General features: G+C 42.4%; 1 protein-coding gene across 1 annotated transcript in view; it reads left to right on the top strand.

The window, feature by feature from the left end:
- The window catches only part of NME7 (NME/NM23 family member 7), a 99,535-nt gene that overhangs the window by 1,339 nt on the left and 75,699 nt on the right, over nt 1–22,497 (top strand). Inside the window, exons 2-4 of the mRNA XM_084867126.1 lie at nt 16,252–16,359; nt 17,300–17,466; nt 22,091–22,201. Coding sequence (XP_084723252.1) covers nt 16,252–16,359; nt 17,300–17,466; nt 22,091–22,201 — 386 coding nt within the window. The remainder of the gene's footprint in view (nt 1–16,251; nt 16,360–17,299; nt 17,467–22,090; nt 22,202–22,497) is intronic.

The raw sequence follows: 22,497 nt of genomic DNA on the forward strand, positions 1-22,497 counted from the left end.
TAGCTGTTGGCATTTTAAGACTTTCAGTTAGTTAGAAGTGAGAAACTGTAGCTATTAAAATGTACTGCTCAATTCAAGTTTATTTTCTTATACTAGGTGCTTTGTCTAATTAAGTTGCTATTGTTCTCTCCTCTGACTCCTCTTATGTGCTGTGCCTTCTAAATATTGCTTTATTTTTAAAAATGTATTTCCATGTGTATGCATAATGGCTCTAGGTTCTCTGATATATGTAAATTTCAATTTCATCCTCTGTTTTCCATGGTTATTATACAAGTTAAATATACATATGTGCAATATGCATTTTGTCTATCCTATCTAATAAAGAGGATATGCTAATTGACCCTCATCCATCACAAAGATGGCTGCACCCACAGCTGAGGCCAAGTTCCCATAAGGAGCCTTAACAAGCAATCAGCAGGGGCTGGAGGCTACATCCTCTCCCACCCCTGTGGGGCTTGACGGGGGACCTCAGGCCATGCCCCCCACCCAGCAGGGCTTGACAGGGGATCTCAGGCTGCTTCCCCCACCTGGCGGAGCTTAATGAAGGACCTCAAGATACGTCCCCCACCACGGTCTGGGCTGGGGAACCTCAGGCCATGTCCCCCATCCTGGCACCGGGCCAGGGGACCTGAGGTTATGGCCCCTGCCTGGCAGGGTTTGACAAGGGTGGGACTGGCTTGGTCTGGATCTAGCCCAATGGGGCTGGGGCCGGGTCTAGGTCTCACGCGATTTTGAGGTGCATGTGGATGGGCAGGGACTTGACTCTGGGTCCCGTGGTATGCACCAGACTCTGAAATTTCCGGCGTATAAGACGACTTTTGAAACGGAAAAAAAAAGTCAACCGGGCTTTTTCAGTGGTCTGAATTCAGGTCTCAGCAGAGGGAACAGAGAAAAGAGGACGGATAGAAAGCACCTCACTTGGAAATCTAGGATGGCATTATACCACCGCCCTAGCAGGCTTTTTACTAGAACACAGTGTAGCTTCGGGTACAGAACATGTATAATTTGCATGCATAAAAAGCCTGCTTGGATTGGCCAGAGTCAATTAAAAAAAGAACTGGTGTTGCCTCAGAAGTGGGGGGTAGTCTTATACAGCGAATATAGGCCTAAACCTATGTTTTAACTGTAAAAGGAAAATACGATACATTTTACTAATTTTCTTCCATTTCTGACAGTTCTATTATAGAGAAAGGGCAAATAGTAATATTAAATTATTTCCTCTAATTAATCCCCTTAAGATGTGCGTGAATTTAATGCATTGGGTCACTAGTATACATATAAAAGCCTAAGTGACCAGCTGACCGGCCAGTAGCTAGACATGCACTGACCACCGGGGGAAACATTCAAAGCAGGAGCTGCCGAGCTTTGGTGACTTGGCAGCTGTGGTTCTAGAGTGATGCACCCAGAACCAGAGAGGAGGGAGCCTGATTCTGGGGTGCGTCACCCAAGAACCTCCTTCTTGCAACCCAGGACCCCTCACGAAGATGTCTGAGAGCCAGTTTCAGGCCGATCCCTGCAAGCCAGGCCGAGGGACCCTACCGGTGCACAAATCCATGCATCAGGCCTCTATTATACTGAATATATATGTAATATATAATATACCATATATATAAAACACATATAGCATGTACATATTTATATATCTATGTAAAATATTTAACTTACTCTGTTGTAGAAATGTAGTCATTTATGCAGATTTTGAAATATAGAAGTGAAAAAATATATAGTTAAATTAATCTGAAATATCACTGATTATATACAATCACTACTAATATTTTTATATACTTTAGTCACACATACCTACATGCATATATATGTATACACATACATGTATGTATCTTAAAATATGTTTCTATTGTATAAATTATTTACAGATATTTTTTTTAAAACTTAATATACCTTAGGCATTGTCCCAGATCAGTTTTAAGAACTATATTTTATTCTTTCATGTGTTCTTATTTAACCAATCCATTTATTAATTTGGTCTTTTAACACCATAGTTAACATATTTTTGCAGATATATTTTTACATACATTCGTAATTTTTTCCTTAGAATAAATTAGAAATGGAATAACTGAGAGGCCATGTGCATTTTAAGGCTTTTTGATATTCATTGACAAATTACCCCCAGAAAAGCCTTGCCAATTTGTATTCCACTAGCAGTATGCCATGGTGCCCATTTCTCCTAAGCTCTAACCTGGAACCTCTATACATTTCATACATACATAAAACAAAGGATATGAACTTTTAAATAAAATTTTACCTTCATTACTCAGTGTGTTGAGAAAGATTATAAATACTATGTGTTCTGTAGGTGAAATGCACTGTTAATACTTACCTATAATTATTATTTTACATTTTTTTATAACTTATTAAAACTCACAATTTATTGGCTGAATAAGACAGAGGTAGCCTTCCCCAGCTGTTACTCATAGACAGATGTGCTAGCCCTGTCTCATCTGCCTGTTTGCAGTGGCAGCCTGTCCCGCCACAGAGCCTCTGGAGCAGAGCTAGGAGCTAAGAGTTTCAGCCCTTTGTCCAGTCTCAGCCTTGGCACTTGTTTACTGTGTGACCTGTACTCTTCCTGGGAAATTGTTTTCTCACTCATAAAATTAGAATAACAGTTTCTGCTCAGAATACCTTAAAGCATTTTTGTTAGGATCATGTAAGATAATGTATATGAAATAAATTTATAAACTAACATTCTACACGTGTGAAATGCATTCTTTTCACATTCTCCAGAATGCTGCTTAATGAGAAGATAGTTGGGAGAAATGGAAGGATATTAAAATCTAAAACAAGTTTTAGAAATAAACATTTGAGGTTAGTGGTGTTATTATCCAATATTTAAATTGTAATGTATTAAATTCCTTCTCTTTCCATTTCTATTATAGTTCATTTTCCTGATGGAACAACAAAGGTCCGTAAAAAGGGAGAGAAGGAAGGAGAGATGGCAGGAATAGTTCTTGAGACCTAAGCATGTTTGATCATATATTTAACAAGTAGTAGATCTGAGACCCATGAGTTTATACTCAGCTTAAACGGATTATCTGGGAGTCTTGAAATTTTATAATTGGTGATTTGATTGTGAAAATACAATGAGCCCATTCAGGCCTATCTGGTTCTTGCTACATTGTCTCAGAGATACAACTTTGGGAACAAGGAAATTCCTCCTTTAGTGGCAAGTACAGCCTACCATTTATGTTAAATTGTCTTGCTCTTTAAGAAACTTTTTGAATTTTGTGCCTGGAGAAGGGAAATCAGTATGTAGAGATCAGAGAGGCAAACCCACAGGGAGGTGAGGAGTGCTCTGAAAGACAGCTGAAAGGAGGGAAGCTACTTTCACTGAATTTCTCCTGGTCACTTTGGAGAAGCCAGGTGTGGAGAACTACTAGGTGTACTGGTTAATAATGCGGATTTTCTAATCAAAGAAAACACCATAATTTCAAGAGAAACATCAAAAGTGCTTTATTCAAAGTAATGTCCATCGCTAGCTACACGTGCATCCATCTTTCAGGTAATTTGTGGATGCCGTCCCAATAGAACTTTTCTTGTTTTGAGGCAAACCATTCAGAGACCCAATTTGTACGTTTTGAAGTGCTGCTTAGAAAGGGTGTGTGCCATCGATCGGAACAAATAATCTTGAAGGAGCAAGTTCTGGTGAATACAGCGGGTGGGTTAATACTTCCCAGGCAAGATCTTTTAACGTGTATTTAACTGGTTTTGAAGTGTGTGATGGTGTGTCATCATGAAGCAAAATTACTTTGCCATGTCTTCTGGCATATTCTGGTCCTTTCACGATCAAAGCGTGTTCAAATTGATTATTTGTTGTCAGTATTAACGGTTTCACATGGCTTTAGGAGCTCATAACCCACCACACCTTCCTGATCCCACCAAATGCAGAGCACTGTTTTCTTTTCAAAGTGATTTGGCCTTGCAGTTGATGTTGATAGTTGACCTGGATCAACCCATGATTTTGTGCATTTGGGATTCTCAAAATAAATCCACTTTTCATTACCAGTCACAATTTGATGCAAAAAAGACTTTCTTTCATGCCATGGAAGCAACATTTTACTGATGACTTTTAGGTTTTCCATTTGTCTTTCATTCAGTTGATATGCACCCATTTTCCTTCCTTTAAAATCTTTCCCATTGCTTGAAAGTGATCGGAAATTACTGAGCAATGTTTATTATTTCTGCAAGTTGTTTTTGAGTTTGACGTGTATCTTCATCCAATAATGCTTGTAATTTTTGGTCTTTAAACTTTTGCAGTTGACCTGGACGTTCTTTGTCTTTCACATAGAAATAATCACTTTTAAAGCATTTAATCCAGCATTCACAAGTATCTTGAGATGGAGCATGTTCACCATAAACTTCCCAAAGTATATGATAACATTTTCTTCAAAATAAAGTAATGAATTAAAAATTCCCGCAAATGTTCTTTTTTTGGCATGAAATTTGACATTTTTAAGCGTAAACATATCTATGATGTTAACACCTTCAACGGATTTGACATATGAAGTTTTGAAGCTTGCTGTCAACAACAAAATAGCATACATATCAAATCGCATATATATCATCATATGTGTAACTCCATCTATTGAGAAAAATCCGCATTTTTAACTGGTACACCTAGTATTTGTTCACCACCAGAGAAAACCTGGAATTCTAAGTAGAAAACAGTAGAGTCTTTTATTCTGAAACTCTAGATTCATTCATTTATTCAATGACTTTAAAGTTCCTCTTCTGTATGGGGCACTGTCCGTGGCAGCCCGCTATAGCATGAATGACTTGGTCCTGCTGGTGTGGGGCTACAATTTCTGGGAGTAGAGTCACACAATAAACAAACGGACAGATAATGTAATGTTAGCATTGGTCAGTGTTAGGAGACAAACAGGCTGTGGGAGAAGAGGGTGAGGAAAGTAGAAGGATGGCATTTATTTGGGACACCTTGGTCCCTGCCTGTCCCTCCTGCTGTCCCTGCTGTTCATGCTCCTTCCCCAAGGCCCTGGTCTCCTAGGAAGGCAGTGCTGGTGGGTGCTGGGCCCATCTGCTTTCAGGTGCACATTGCATGGGGAACTTATCTTCAACCTGCCCCCTGGCTTTCCCAGTGAGGGCTCCGCCGCCAGGAGGGCAGGGCTGATTTCTGAGGGTCCTTTGCATCCCCAGACTTGGCGTAAGGAGGCCCTCAGTAACAGATAACTTAAAAGACTATTTGAATTGATGCAAAGAGCTGTCAAGAGAATGCTCTTCTTATGTATTATAGTTAAATTATTGCTTACTCAAAGAATACAGTATATCTGTAATCTTAAAGATAGGATTAGCCTCAAAAGAGACTTAAGTTTGGAAAATTTGCAAGGATAAGTTAATGAAATTAATCCAAGGGTTAAAAAGCATTCTTTTAATAGAAAACCCTAAACATTCCATCAAAAAATTATTAGACTTAATGAATGAATTCGGCATTGTAACAGGATACAAAATTCACGCCAAGAAATCTATGGCTTTTTTATATACCAGTAGTGAACTTACAGAAAGAGAGATTTTAAAAAACAATCCCATTTACCATTGCACCAAAAAATTCAGATACCTAGGAATAAACTTAACTAAGGAGGTAAAATACTTTTACTCAGAAGTTTACAAGACACTGAAAAAAGAGATAGAGGAAGACATAAACAGATAGAAGAACACACCATATCCATGGATTTGTAGAATCAACGTCCTTCAAATGTCCATACTACCCAACGCAATCTATAGATCAATGCACTCCCCCTTAAAATATCAATGGCATATTTCACAGACCTAGAACAAATTCTCCAAAAATTCATCTGGAATAAAAAAAAGACCCCAAATAGCTGCAGCAATCCTGAGAAAGAAGAACAAAGTAGGAGGGATCTCAATACCAGATATCAAGCTGTGCTAGGAAGCGATTGTTCTCAAAACTGCCTGGTACTGGCATAAGAACAGACATACAGACCAATGGAATAGACTAGAGAACCTAGAAATTGACCCAAACCACTATGCTCAATTAATATTTGACAAAGGAGGCAAGAGCATACAATGGAGTCAAGGTAGTCTCTTCAATAGATGATGTTGGAAAAATTGGATAGATACATGCAAAAAAAAAAAAAAAAAGAAAAGAAAAGAAAAGAAAGGAAGAAAGAAAGAAACTAGACCACCAACTTACACTATACACAACAATAAACTCAAAATGTATAAAGGACTTAAGCATAATGCAGGAAACCATAAAAATCTTAGAGGAATCCACAGGCAGTAAAATCTCAAGACATATGCCGAAGCAATATCTTCACCGATACAGCTCCTAGGGCAATGGAAACTAAAGAGAAAAATAAATAAATGGGGCTACATCAAAATAAAAGCTTCTGCACAGCAAAAGAAACCATCAACAAAACAACAAGAAAGCCCACTGCATGGGAGAACATATTTGCCAATGTTATCGCTGATAAGGGTTTAATCTCCAACATTTACAGGGAACTCCTACAACTTAACAAAAGGAAGATGAACAACCCAATCAAAAAATGGGCAATGGACCTAAATAGTTACTTTTCAAAGAGGACATAAAGAAGGCCCAGAGACATATGGAAACATGCTCAAAGTCACTAATCATCTGAGAGATGCAAATCAAAATGACAATGTGGTACCATCTCACACCTGTCAAAATGACTATCATCAACAAATCAACAAATGACAAGTGCTGGGGAGGATGCAGAGAAAAGGAACTCTTGTGCACTCCTGGTGGGAATGTAGACTGGTGCAGCCACTGTGGAGAACAGTATGGAGTTTCCTCAAGAAACTGAAAATGGAACTCCCATTTGACCCAGTGATCCCACTTGCAGGAATATATCCTAAGAAGCTAGAAACACCAATCAAAAAAGATCTGTGCACCCCTATGTTCATAGCAGCACAATTTACAATAGCTAAGATTTGGAAACAGCCTAAATGCCCATCAGCAAAAGAGTGGATTAAAAAAACTGGTACATCTACACAATGGAATACTGCGCTGCTGTAAAAAGGAAGGAACTCCTACCATTTGCAACAGCATGGTTGGAGCTGGAGAGCATTATGCTAAACAAAATAAGTCAGAGAAAGATAAATATCACATGATCTCACTCATTTGTGGATTATAATGAACAACATAAACTGATGAACAAAAACAGATCCTGAGACAGAGAAGCATCAACTAGACCATCAAACCTCAGGGAAGGTAGGAGGGTGGGGATAAGGAGGAGAGAGGGTGGGAGAGCATTGGGAGGATAAGGACACATGTGTAATACCTTAATCAATAAAGAAAGGAAATAAATAAAAAATAAAAAGCATTCTTTTACACACACACATGCCTGCACACGTGCAGACACACACACACACACATACACACACACACACACATATACACACACAGATTAAACCATTTGTTATATCACTAGGAAGATATTCTTGAAATAGTTTAACAAGATTTTTTAAAAAGCATTGCTTTTAACGCTAAAACCTTGCTGTGCAGCTTATTGGATGTTAGAAAGCAGGTGAAGCCCTCAGCTTCCATAGAGCAGCGGTTTGAACCTGGTGATTTCTTCAGTGGCTAACAACGAAAACTGAAAAAGCTTTAACTAATTTAAACTTGCTTGGAACTATAATGTTATTGGGGGATAGAGAAAGAAACAAAAACAAAAACTCAGATTAAGCATTTTTTTCATGCAAGGGATTAGAAAGAAAGGAAATCAGTGACTGGAGAGGACTATATTAAAAACCAAAAGGAACTTGCTGATTTATATATCAGAATGGGAAATCTATTTTTCTTAATTGTTAAAATTTTTCATTTATTGAGTGCCTACTTTGTATTAAGTTCTTTTCATAGAAGGAAAAGAAGTTTTAAAAAACCAAAACAAAACCACTCAAATTTATGCTACTAGTAAGTGACAGGGCCTGGCCTTGAACCTGTTTAGCTTGGAAGCTTGTGCTCCTTCTAATCTGCAGTTGGTGTCCCGGTGTTTATTTTTTAGGAGTAACTAACTTCTGCTTTTTTTGTGGCTATAGAGAGAAGTAAACACCGTTTACTTGCTTTTTGAAAACTGAATTTCTAGAGCATACGAGTGGCACAGATTTTCTTTAAGAATCATAATTTCATTTTGATAATTAGGGCTTCTGCAAAATTATGCTGACTTAATATATAATGACATTGCTAACATTGCAGGGGTGGGGCTGGTTGCAAAATGGTTGAGGCCTGGATGTGTTGAAACCCATATTGAACACTAGATGGCACCCCTCCACCGTTGGACATTCTTTCAGGATGTCCTTGATGGATTTGATTAGTTGCTTGTTACTTTTAATCACTCTGATGTGGCGTACGAATTCCATTCACCTAGGAAGCACAGAGTACGCAGGATCACAGGTTCTTTCTCATACAGCCAAAGACACTGCTGACGCCAGGCTCCGCGCTCGCACACAGGAGCCGTGGTGCTTGGGCCCCTTGAGTCTGCATTGCTGGACCACACTGTGCTTTCTCCAAGGACTGGCGCTCAGAAATATTCAGACTCTTTTGTTTTCTAGCTGCTTTCACACGACATTGTAACAGAGACTCTAGGCATTGTAGTCAGGCAGGGAAAAGGGGGCTGCAAGGCAAACAGACAGGATAGGAAGAGGTAAAACTCTCTTTATCCACAGGTGATAAGACCTTAAATGTAGAAAATTCTATGGAATCTTCAAAATGAAAACACACACACACACACACACACACACACACACATACACACACATACACACACACACACCAAAAAAACCAACCAAACAAAAAAAAAACCTGTTATAACTAATGTGTTCAGCAAGGTTGCAGAATTTAAGATCACTATAGAAAGATCAATTATATTCTATATATTACAGTGAACAATCTGAAAAGGAAATTAGGAAATAATTCCCAACAGCATCAAACCTAGGAGTGTTTTTAGCAGAAATGCAAGATTTACACTGCAAACCGCAGAGCGGTGCAGAGGAAAATTGACTGTCTCCACAAATGGAGGCGCATTGCACCTTCAGGGACCGGCAGAACCAGTACTGTGAAGGTGGCCTTTCTCTCTTTAGTGGTTAATGCATTCAGGGCAGCCCCATCCAAACCCCCGCAGATATTCTGGCAGAAATGGGCAGCTGGTCCTGAAGTTGATATGGACATCACAGCTGGCTCCTAGGAAACAAACCATAAAACTCCGCCAAGCATTGCACCTAGCTGACCTGTTTCCTCGTCCTTCGATGCCTGAACTTCTGTGAAAATCAAATACCAAGCACAGAAATATCCGGCGGCTGGGGCTGGGCTGGCAAAACGTGTGTTTTCTTGAAGAGATCTAAAGCAGAGGTCCGCCTGGCTTTCCGAGGGAAGGCCCCCCTGCCCCGGTGGGCAGTGTGTGTGTGGCGTTGTGTTTGTTACAGGGCAGCAGGTAGATTGAAGTTTACATAGTGATCTGCAGAAGCCTAGGAGGAAGAATCTTCCAGAAATCTCCAGGACTCATGCTGAAAAATACTTAGAAAGCCCTTTCTTCCCTGAACCTGGATGTGCGGCTTTTTACACGATTCCACTTACCTAGGGAAATGGATCTTCGGCTTTTTTTGCTCGTTAGTTAAATTGAGAGTGCATACCTGAATGTCACAGCTGGGGAACCACCTGAGCTTGTATTCTGTTTACTCAGCTTTGAATGTTTTTCTGGTTAAGGGACACCTCCGACTCCTGCCATGTTATCTCTGATGCCTTTTTTTTTTTTTTTTTTTTTTTTTTAAAGAAAATACTATCTTGTATGTGTCCCGGTTCAGTTGGTTGAGCGTCAATCTATGAACGAGGAGGCCATGGTTCAATATCTGGTCAGGACACATGCCTGGATTGTGGGCTCGATCCCCAATGTGGGGAGCGCAGGAGGCAGCTGATCAGTGATTCCCTCTCATCTTTGATGTTTCTATCTGCTATTTATCCTTCTCCCTTCCTCTCTGAAATCAATTAAAAAATATATACCGTCTTGGAAATATGTGGACTCCTAATGTTGAACATCATATTTTCACAAAAGGAGAAGACATCTGGCCTTAAACTGTAAATTTAAGAAAAGATAAAAGTGACTTCAATAGCCCTAGTCAGTTTGTCTCAGTGGATAGAGTGTTGGTCTGTGGACTGAAGGGTTCTGGGTTTGATTCCAGTCAAGGGCATGTACCTTGGTTACGGGCTCCTGGCCCTGGTCAAGGGAATGTGGGAAGCAACCAACTGATGTGTCTCTCTCACAGCGATGTTTCTCTATTACCCTCCCCCCCCTTCCATTCTCTCTAAAACTCTATAGAAAAAATCCTTGGGTGAGGATAAAAAAAAAAAAAAAAAGTGATTGCAACCGTTTTACTTGGTTCTTAAAGAATTTACGTGGAATGGGATAATTAAGTAAGTTTAATAATTCACCTGCCTTTTCCTCTTATGCAATATGTTTGTCGGACTTGGTGAGAAACGCTAAGCTAGAACTCCACACGAAGGGCTTTTTCCCAGGAGCTCACCTTCTGCTTGCCTTTCAAGCTGGGTTCACGAGGGAGCAGTAGCCCCCTAGGAACAACTGAGACAGGTTCACACCGGTTCTGAGTTAATATTTGACACAGTCCAATGTGCGAGAAGTACTTGGTCCTTGAAAGAAGCCCAGGAGGAAGACTGTTTGGTAAAGGTTCAGTAAAAGCAAGTCAACACTTGAAGCCTAGCCCGGTGGTAAGGGGAACAGATACACATTTTGGCTGTTGTCTTTTTGTTTCATTGTACTTATCACTGTGGCATCGAAGTGAAGCAGTAGGCATTGCTCTGTGTATTTGCCTGTGTCAGGTAAGAGGCCTTCAGTGGTCCACTGCGGCCTCAGAACGTTCAAGGCCAGGTGAAGGTTTTTCTTGGGAAACCACATTCCCCCAGCCGTCGCTGGAAGTAGCAAGGGTTTCTCGCGCACGGTGGGTTTCCCACCATGCTGTCATTCAGGGTGGGTTTCTATTATGCAGAAGCCTGTTGAAGTGTCAATTCCATCATCTATAGAGTTTACTCCAGAGTGTCTATGAAGTCCCACTGAAACAGATAATTGGCTTCAGATTGATTGAGACCATTTACTAACTCTCAATCATGCAAATTCTGAAAATCAGATTTCTGGTTAGCTCCACACTGTTCTCTGTGAGGTAGTATTTGAATCCGTTCCAGTGCGATTTGGGCAAGGGAGCAGTTCCGTAAGAACAGAACTGTTTGGCGGCCTGTTGTGAAGGAGTTTTTCCTGAAATACAGCACCAGAGAGTGCCACACACACCTTTCGGTGCGTGGGTAGAACGACACATCTGACAGCGTGGCCCGATTGTCGTTGTCGTCCTGTTGCTTTCTAAGATCTGCTCTCACAGGAGATTACATTGGAGGGTTTCACTTCAGGTTCCGGACACCCAGCAAGCAGAGCAGCCCGTGAGCCTGCCGGTCCTGGTCCCTCAGTGCCCTCCCCACTCTCAGGAGGGTGGTTAAGAGCACGGGGTCTGGCATCAAGCTGGCCGGGTTCACCTGTGTATAAGCTAGGTCATCCTGGACATATCTTTTAACTTACCTGAGCCTTTGTTTCATCATCTTTACAATGACATAGTACCATCTCTCTCATAATGTTGTATAAATACATAAGGGTTTGGATCTGTGAACTTAGCACATAACAAGTACCCAATGGAAAGTGCGAGCTCTGCCTGTTACTGTTCTCACCATGTTGGCCTGTAACGATTTGCTTACATATTTGGGTTTTATAGCATTGACCTCCTTGAAGTCAGGGATTGTTTCTTGGAATTTAAAGAATGTACCACAAAGCTTGGCATCAGATAAACAGTTGAAAAATATTTTGGGAACAAATAAGTCAGTGCATCAATGAACTGTCTGGTCATCTGTGGTCTCTTTCCCCCATTTTTATTTTATTTTATTGTGTCAAATACAAAACATAAAATTTGCCATCTTAACCATTTTAAGTGTACAATTCAGTGGTATTGAATACACTCAATATTGTGCAACCATAGCACCACTCATCTCCATTGCTCTTTCATCTTGAAACACTATAACCAATAATAATTTAAAAAAATACCCTGCAAATGAATGGAGGCGAAATAAAGACATTTCTTGGCCAACATCCACTATGTCTTGGAACCCACACCACCACGTCTTAGTACTGTGGCCTCTGCATCTTGTCTCTACCACGGACACCCTTCTGTTCCATGAACTGATTTCCTTCCTTAGGAATCATGTACTGACTCTGAGTGACTCCCTTGCCCGGGCCTGGTAGGACACATCTTAAATGCAGGTGTCAGAACTTGTAAAAGAGCTCCCATGACCTCCTACAACTCTCCAATGGCTCTCGCTCTTTACACTGTCAGTGTTCTCTGCTTTCTTATGGTCACAGTCTCCGTGGTGCTCAGCGGCACCTGGTAGACAGCTGCCCTCTCTCACCGACCCTGTCTCACTGACACCCTCACAGTTGCTCTCTACCTGAGAGGACTCTTGGTTTGTCTTTAGTTGTTGTTTTGTATCCCACTTTTCTAGTTGTTCTGGGGAGATACCATGGGTTTGCTATAAGCTACTTTGTCAGCCAGAAACAATAGTTCTCATAAACAGTAGTTTATTCTTCATATGAATACTGTTTTCTGGATTATGCATGTGCAGAATTCGACTACCTGCCTCAGAATTCCAGTGGTATGGTGGCCAGTTCTGTGGGTAGGCTACCCGGATCAGGGGAGGCGCCAGGGGCCCTGGGCTTCCACAGGCCTGCCCAGCCTGCCCTTCGCCTGCCCTTTCTGGGAGGGAGATGTGCCTCCTTCCTTCCATTTTGTAGTTTCTGTATTTACCTTAGGGTGACGGCATTAGTTCAGTCAAGTCTTTGAGTGGATGAATATTTTATTATAGATAGTAAAAATTTAATAAGCTACTCATATTCAAATTTTATACTAGAAGGCACAGTGAAACCTAAGCTTTAAAAGTCTATATTTATAAGAATCAAGTAAAAATGTCTGATAAAAAGCTATTACAGCCGAAACCGGTTTGGCTCAATGGATAGAGCATTGGCTTGGGGACTGAAGGGTCCTGGGTTCGATTCCGGTCAAGGGCATGTACCTTGGTTGCGGGCACATCCCCAGTAGGGGGTGTGCAAGAGGCAGCTGATCGATGACTCTCTCTCATCGATGTTTCTAACTCTCTATCTCTCTCCCTTCCTCGCTGTACAAAATCAATAAAATATATTAAAAAATAAAAGCTATTACAAATGTCATGGTTTGTCTTTTATTTTACCTTTATTTCATCTTAATAAGATTATTTAGCCTGGTCGGTGTAGCTCAGTGGTTGAGCATTGACTCATGAACCAGGAGGTCATGGTTCAATTCCCCCTGGTCAGGGCACATGACTGGGTTTGTGGGCTCAATCCTCAGTAGGGGATATACGGGAGGTAGCCCCATTCAATGTTTCTCTCTCATCATTGAAGTTTCTATCTCTTTTACCCTCTCCCTTCCTCTCTGAAATCAATTTTATATATATATATATATATATATATATATATTAAAGCATTGTTTAATGTATCATTTATGGATGATTATGGGGGAAATGAAATAGTGTGTTAAAAACTATCTACATTATATGCCGAAACCCGTCTGGCTCAGAGGATAGTGCGTCGGCCTGCAGACTGAAAGGTCCCAGGTTCGATTCTGGTCAAGGGCATGTACCTTGCTTGCAGGCACGTCCCCAGCAGGGGGTGTGCAAGAGGCAGCTAATCGAAGTTTCTCTCTCATCAATGTTTCTAACTTTATCCCTCTCTCTTCCTCTCTGTGAAAAATCAATAAAATATTTTAAAAAACAACTATATAGATATGAGTATAATTATAAACATAACATTTATAAGTGAATTATCAACATCCATATACCTTAACCTGAGACTCAGACATTAAATCCAGAATTAGCAACAATACTCATAGATTCCTTTTTTCATCCCTCTTCATTTTGCTGTTGTAATGAAAGGCTTTGGGAGCTAAGACATTTTTAATAATATGTTTGATGGGAAATACTGCTAAATAGTCAAGGAGGGAGGGCCCATCTTAGACTTGTTTTTTCATAACTGCCCCTGGCAGACCTCCAACTAGAGGGAACTTGGATGGATGACCAGGGGCCCCTGCCCCTGTGCCCTGTGATCGGGGCTGCTTTGCAGTTAGGGCACAGGGCGGGCTTTCCAAGGGCACAGCCAGGGCCCGGGAGGAGCAGTGATGCCCTGGAAGGCAGGAACACTCTGAGGGCCAATTGGCTCAGGCACTTCCTCTCTGGTGGTTGTGCTGAGCCTTCCCCAGCCTGCCATCAGTCCAGGAGGATCCCATGGAGCCCCCCACTCTGTCCTCCATTCAGGGTCGGACTTGTCCTGAGGTCCTCAGCTACCCCGGTTCCCTTCCCTTCTCACTGGCAGGGGAATCCTCCTTCATGGCATCTCATCTGCTTCTCAGAGGACCTAGCAGGGGTCCTCAAACTTTTTAAAGTGGGGGCCAGATCACGGTCCCTCAGAGAGCTGGAGGGCCGGACTATATGAACTACTAATTCCTACTGTAACACCTCGGCTGCGCTCACTGCCCAAAAAACCTGGCGGGCAGGATCAGACTCCTCTGCGGGCCGCATGTGGCCCGCGAGCCGTAGTTTGAAGACCCCTGATAGACTTACACATTCTCCTACAATATCTATAAAAAGATGCTGTCAGTCCAGCTGGCATGGCTCAGTGGTTGAGCGTTAGCCTATGAACCAGGAGGTCATGGTTTGATTCCCCTTCAGGGCACATGCCCAAGGGTTGTGGGCTTAATCCCCAGTGAGGGACAGCTGATCAATGATTCTCTTTCATCATTGCTGAGTCTATCTCTCTCTCACTCTGCTTCTCTGAAATCAATAATATATATATATATATATATATATATATATATATATATATATATATATATATTTTAAATAAAAAGATACTATCAGGTGAAATTACTAAGGAGAGAAAAGGTATCTATACTAATAAAAGGGTAATATGCAAATGGTTGGGACACCCTCATGTTTAATGGCCCGTCAGCAGGCATAGGTGGGCCCTTGCAGCATCAGGGATTTGCATCATATTGTCACAATCCATCACCAGGAGGCCTGGTGCCCAGAGGTCTCCATACAGTGCCGGGGGTCCAGAGGCCCCACACTGTGAGGCCTGGCGGGTCCCTCGGCTCCACACAGCGAGTCCTGGGGGTCCTGTGGCACGGAGGCAAGACCACCGGCTCCGGCCTACCTCTTTGGGGCAATCCATTGAAGAGCCCCAGGTGGGTGGGCGGGGCCTACCTCTTTGGGGCGATGGATCACAGGGCTTCCGCACTGTGACAGGGCACAGGCCAGGCTGGGGGACTCCTCCCCAAGTGCATGAATTTCGTGCATTGGGCCACGAGTCTATTATAAAAGCCTAAGTGACAGTTTGACCTTTCGACCAGTAGCTATGACATACACTGACCACCAGGGAGCAAATGGTCAGTGCACAGGCATGGAAACATGGAACCTCAGAGGGGAGGGGAGAGAGGGGAAGGTATGAAGAGATTAACCAATGATTTTATATGCATACTAGAGGCCTGGTGCACAGATTCGTGCACTGGTGGAGTCCCTCAGCCTGGCCTGTGGGGATCTGGCTGAAACCGGCAGTCCGACATCTCCTGAAGTGTCCTGGATTGTGAGAGGGCACAGGGCAGGCCAAGCAACCCCACTGGTGCACAAATCCATGCACTGGGCCTCTAGTTTACTATGATTTTAGTTGTAATAATATGCTAGTACTGTTAGAAATTAAATTTAGGAAAGTTAAAGCTTTATGTAATTGTGAGCTAATCACTCAGAATTTGTTTTTTCGTGGCAGTTTATTGATTGTCTCTGTGTGTGTAAACTTGCTTTTGGTAGGAATGAATTATTACAGTTCTAAAAGGTGTTTTAAACATGGTTGATTTACTCAGAAAGACTGGTGGCTGTGAGGTATCAAGCGGTTCTTAAGCCATGTTCAAGATGTCTAAGGATATTTAATAAATTAGGGGCACATATCTGAGGGTGTTTTGATAACTGATATATTGTAGAAAAACAGAATAATTCAATATAAGTATAACAGATGGGTTGTTGCACTTATTTGGTAACTCTTGTTTTCAGTGTATATGATTTCTGCAAGGGTACCTATATGTTATGCATTAATGCTAAAATCTTCCTTTTCCTTGCAGAATCAGAGTGAAAGATTTGTTTTCATCACAGAGTGGTACGATCCAAACGCTTCACTTTATCGCCGGTATGAGCTTTTGTATTACCCAGGGGACGGATCTGTTGAAATGGTAAATGAGCCTTTCTTTGTTTGCAAGCGGGCAGGGGAGCAAGGATGGGGGAGGGAGAGGAATGGGCTTTTATTTATTTATTTATTAATATATTTTATTGATTTTATACAGAGAGGAAGGGAGAGAGATAGTTAGAAACATCGATGAGAGAGAGTCATCGATCAGCTGCCTCTTGCACACCCCATACTGGGGATATGCCCGCAACCAAGGTACATGCCCTTGACCGGAATCGAACCTGGGACCCTTCAGTCCCCAAGCCATCCATTGAGCCAAACCGGTCCCGGCTGGGCTTGGCTTTTAGATAGTGTGTCTACACATACTTTTCCATGTGTATTTTTAATGGGATTCATTGTTGGTATTATAATTCCAGTTTGTTTTTAAGTGTTGAGAAATAGGAATTAATATTTTTTAGTTAGGGAACTGGATGGAATTATCCATGTTTTGGATGAAGTGATAGTAAGTAGCTCCAGATAAAGCTGGTCATGGTCACAAACGCGTCCCCAACATTGAAAGCTGTCATCTCTGCAAAAGGCCCGTCTGAAGAAGACCCAGCTGAGGTCCCGTTTGTTTCTTTGCTTCCCTTGCTTGGCAGCCCCTTTTACGGCGAACCCCTGTGGCACTGGAGATTTGTTTGGGCGAGAAAGCAGGCATCGGGCGTTTCTCTGGGATGCCAGAGGTAGTGACTCGCTGCGCTGATTTGGCAGTAAACACATCGCTATAGTCAGGGTTTTCTTCAGAAGTAGCACATTTGTAAGGAGAATTTCTTAGGTTATTACTGGAGTAGACTCTGAAATACAGAAGTTGTAAAAGAAATTAGGTCTGCGTTTGTAGCAAAGTGAAGCAGAATGTAGCCTGTGTTTGATAAAGCAGCAGGAAGGGCTCTTCCTAGTCCCGGAGGAGATGGACATTCCCTCCCATCACCGCTGTCGTTCGGCTCTAGCACGACGTGAAGAACCGCCGCACCTTCCTGAAACGGACCAGGTATGACGACCTCCACCTGGAAGACCTGTTCATTGGCAACAAAGTGAACGTCTTCTCCCGGCAGCTGGTGCTGATCGACTACGGGGACCAGTACACAGCTCGCCAGCTGGGCAGCCGGAAGGAAAAGTAAGGAGCCGTGCGGTAGACTTCTTTTCATTCGGTACACATTGGCTGGGGACGAAATTTTGTGTTGTTGTTGTTTTAATCTCATTTTTACAATGCGGACATTTTTAGTGATTCAGTCCAGTGTTGAGACATTTTAGAATCCTGTGGACCAGAGTCTGTGATTTCCTCCTCACCTGGCTACCTGGGTGATGCCCATAGTCTCAGGCAGTGATTCTTTTTTTTTTTTTTTTTTTTTTTTTTAACATATTTTATTGATTTTTTACAGAGAGGAAGAGGATAGAGAGTTAGAAACATCGATGAGAGAGAATCATCAATCAGCTGCCTCTTGCACACCCCCTACTGGGGATGTGCCCGCAAGCAAGGTACATGCCCTTGACCTGAATCGAACCTGGAACCTTTCAGTCCCCAGGCCAAACCGGTTTCGGCGGGGCAGTGATTCTTTCCTGCAGGAAAAAAAATACCAACTTTATCCACCCGCAGCAATCGTAGTGACATACCTTCAACTGGAAGCAGAATATTGGAATAGAAAAAGTTTTGGTGTATGTGGGATAAACATGGCTTATGGGGTTATGGGGGAAAGTAGGATCTTAAGCTCTTTCATTGGTAGGTAAGTACGTGTACATTTAAATATGTTGTGTTATTGGTATTTTTGTACATATTTCTACCATTTTACTCCTTTTTTTCTTTTTTAGTTGAGGTATAGGTTTGTGTCTGTCAGGTCAAATTTGTGATTATGGTGTTCACACCTTTCACATAGTCACGATTTTTTCCACAGCTGATTCTATCAATTACCAAGGTTGTGTCAAAATGCCCCACCATACTTGTCATCTGTCTACTTTTCCTCATAGTTATGTTCATCGTTAGGTTCTAATTTTGAGGGTATGTCACTAGGTTTATAAATTGTTAAATGTTGGAAAATTGAACTTGTGCTGTTCTGAAGAGATGGTCCTTATCTCCAGCAATGGACTTAGCCATGAGGTCTCCCTGGTGATACAGCAGTGTCCTGGCTTTCCTCAAATGATGTTTACATGTCTTCCTTCTTTCATCATTTTAAAAAATTAATTAATTAAATAATTTATTATTTTAATCCTCACCTGAGGATATTTTTTCCATTGATATTTGAGCGAGAGCGAGAGAGAGTGTGAGCAAGAGAGAGCGTGAGCGAGAGAGCGAGAGTGAGAGAGTGAGAGAGAGCGAGAGCGAGAGAGCAAGAGCGAGCAAGAGAGAGCGAGAGAGACGTTGATGGAAGACACACCAATTGGTTGCCTCCCACATGAGCCCCCACTGGGGAAGATTGCCACGTGTGCATGTGTGTGGGATATGTGTGCTGTGTGTTGTTATGTGAAGCAGTTGAGATAAGGCTGAAGTGAAGTTCCTCCTGGGAAGGACTGTGTCTGCTCCGACTGTTGCCAAGAGGCGTGGTAGCAACCTGGATGACGGAGTTCACAGTTGGCAGTTCCCAGACCACCTGGGTGAGGGCCTTGTGCTGCCCGAGCATCCCAGGCCTTCTCCCTGGTCACCTTGTAACTTGGCGGCACCTGGTAACTTGGCGGTGCTGCCAAGTTAATGCAGCGTTCATTCCCATTTTTCTTTTGTTTTGGAAGCAATCATTGTTTAATACCTAGTCAGTCTATCTTTGCTTTAGGAAAATGCTTGTCCTTATTTTTAGTTTTCCGTGGAAGGATTGCTCTGAAGAGCTTTGCATTGCTGTGAGTGGAAAGCTCTGGCTCGGCCCTTCCCCCAAACCACAGCTGTCCCACAAGGCTCTCCCTCACCCTGCGCAAGCACACACCCCGCCCTCGCAAACAAAACTTAAAAGAAACCGTAAATTGGGCCTAGGGTTCTGTTTTAGGACGGGCTTCTTCATGCTCAGGGAAAGAATGCACACCTTTGGAAAGAGTCACATAAACTAACGCGGTGAAAGTTGACACAGGTGGCAGCCCTCACGGAGCCCGCAGCGCCGTGCTGTGCAGGATGTCGGTGGGACAGTGTGTGCTTGGTCATCTTCATCGCATCCAGACTTGCAGTCTCCATTCTGAGCCCGAAGGTGTAGGAGGAACATGCTTTCTGCTTGACTGTGAGGATGGTTGCTTTTCAGAAATCCCTATCCTGCCTGAGTCTTGTGAAGGCTGGCCAAACTTCTTCACTGCCACTGCTGAGAAGTGTTAGTGTCCGAGGACGGTTTTCATCCTTCCTGGTTTTCTCCTGAGAGCATCTCATGCTGTGTGCTGAGAGCTTGCCTCGGAGCAGGTGAGGGGAAGCTCATTGCGGTGATGCCCAAGGGAGCCACCCTTCCGGCTGCTGTGTCCTTGACGGTCCCTCTCACCTTGACACTGGGCTTCCCCGTGCGACCAGCTTTGGCCAAAGAGACAGCAGCAGCTGTGCTCCAGGAGATGCTTGCTAAGTGCAGGGACACTGGACACGTAGCTGTGCATGAAGGAGGAAGGAGAAGCCTCACACCCTGCAAAGTCCCCCGCCAGACACAGCTGCGTGAGCGACCCCAGTGAAACCACTGCCCAGCCAGCCCTCAGGATCCTGAGGAAGGGGTTCAGGCCGCTGCATTTTGGGGTGGCCATCCTACAGCAGCAGAAAGCAAGGCGCTGTTCACATGGTGCCATCATCACTCCTAAATGATGCCCATGATTGCTGATACTGTCTTATTTTCCCTCCAAAGTCCATTTTAATTGTCATCTACGGAACAGTTAAGCAGAACAGATATGACCGGGGTTTAGGATTTTAATTGCAGTAAGCACCCCTTTGTCTCCTGTAGGCATTAAGAGAAATCAGAGATGCATCTTAAACTAAGTCCTGTCCGTTTCGTGTTTTTCACGTTGCTTCTTGCTCGCAGACGCTGACAAGTGCTGATGCGTCTGTGTTTTAAGAGCTGTGGTTTGCAAAAGTTCCCCCAGAGTTCAGCATAGACAGTTGATGGGTTTGGCTTGTCATATTTAAATAATGTGAGCTAAAAGGGGACTCGTTTTCATTGTGCTCAATGAAGCCATATGATATAAAATACCGTAGGAGACTCATCTGCTCCAAAACAAAGAAGAAAGATAGTCTGGCACTGAAGAGACCAAGATGAATAATTTGTTTTTCAAAAGTTTTAATAGCCAGCCATCAGTTACATCCAGCTGTGAGTAAGGCTGTTTAAATCATGGGAGCCTCTGCCAAGTGCGTCTCATTGGAGGAAAAAAGCCCCACAATCTCCGTTTGTGGATCAGTGAGTGCATGTCCTGTCGCACAACTGGAAATAAAGTGGAAGTGGCTGCTGTTCTTGACCACAATCTGTGTCACATACACTGAGTGACTCCCACCGGGCTGATTTTCATCTTGCATTTGTAATTATTTCCAAATCAATGTATAGCATACATGTTAAAGCAATGAGACCAGACATCAAGCTGGCAATAGTAGCCTTGGGTTTTGTGATGATGTTCCTTTTAATAACAATAATCATGACAGATCTGTGGTGCGGGAAAAGTGCAGGCTGGGAATGCCGTCAGGTAGCTGCTTTGCTCTGAAGATGCCACTGACCGGCTTTGAGATCTTAGCCAGGTTGCCTTTCTGGGCCCAATTTCCTCATTAGTAAAATGAGGGCACCCAGGCGATCTCCTTCATCAAAAATGCACTAGTCCTGTGGCTTCGGAGGCGAGTGCATTGCTCTGGGGCAGCATTGGAGGAGAGAGATTTAAAAAGTTAGGGTGGGACCTGCCTGCGTGGCTCAGTGGTTGGACATCAACCTATGAACCAGGAGGTCACGGTTCAATTTCTGGTCAGGGCACATGGCTGGGTTGCGGGCTCAATCCCCAGTGTGGGGCGTGCAGGAGGCAGCCGATCAATGATTCTCTTTTATCATTGATGTTTCTCTCTTTCTCTACTCCTTTCCCTTTTCTCTGAAATCAATAAAAATATATTTTTAAAAAGTTAGGGTGGTGTTTGCTGACCATGTTCATCACCAAGTGGGAAGGCATTTGGTTCCTTGTGCATCACTCAGCTATGAATATGAGTGTGAATAATATGTAATTGTTTTTTTAAATATATTTTATTGATTTTTTTACAGAGAGGAAGAGAGAGGGATAGAGAGCTAGAATCATCGATGAGAGAGAAACATCGACCACCGGGGATGTGCCCGCAACCAATGTACATGCCCTTGACCGGAATCGAACCTGGGACCTTTCAGTCCGCAGGCCGACATTCTATCCACTGAGCCAAACAGGTTTCAGCAATATGTAATTGTTAATAGAAGAATTTATAATTATTTCCCATACATGTTAAAACAGTGAGATTAGAAATCAAGCTGATAATATATTTAATACAATGTTTTAAAAAGTTTTTCTTTCAAAGAACGTATTCTAAGAACTAGAACTTTTAAAAAAGTGTTTTCCAATTTTGGCACATTAAAATTACAATTTTAATGTATTTTTCCCTAAGCTATTATTATGGTTATATTGGGTACCTTATTTTGATTTTATGGAGGGAAAAGTAGTTAACTTAATTTGCAGAAGTTTTTAGAGACCTTCATTGCACTTATAATTTATTGTGATGTTTGATTAGGGAGACAACCACTGCTTGGGAATTAAAAGTAGAATCTGTTGAGCTGCTTTCAAACTTTCTTCTTTCTTTGCAGAACGTTAGCCCTGATCAAGCCAAATGCCATTTCCAAAGCTGGAGAAATAATTGAAATAATAAACAAAGCTGGGTTTACTATCACCAAACTCAAAATGATGATGCTCTCAAGGTAATTTGTTGATAATTTCCAGTTATGCGATGTCCGGTGGGCCCCCTCCCCCTTTTTAAAATTATCTTTTATCATTCATATCATTGTTTAAAAATTTAAATTCTCACACTGGATGATAAATAGAATAGTTATCTAATTAGAATGAGAAAACACAAGGCAGCTGGTAAGCAGTAGGTGTCAGATCCTACTGCCTCATTCCCTGTGTGCTGCCATTGTAACCCACTGTGTGCTCACTGTAATCTAATATGTCAGTAGAACACTGGATAGAAATGAAAGGAGAAATGAAGTCGCATTTT

The sequence above is a fragment of the Pipistrellus hanaki genome (assembly GCF_964339955.1).
Source record: "Pipistrellus hanaki genome assembly, chromosome: 18".
NCBI lineage: Eukaryota > Metazoa > Chordata > Mammalia > Chiroptera > Vespertilionidae > Pipistrellus > Pipistrellus hanaki.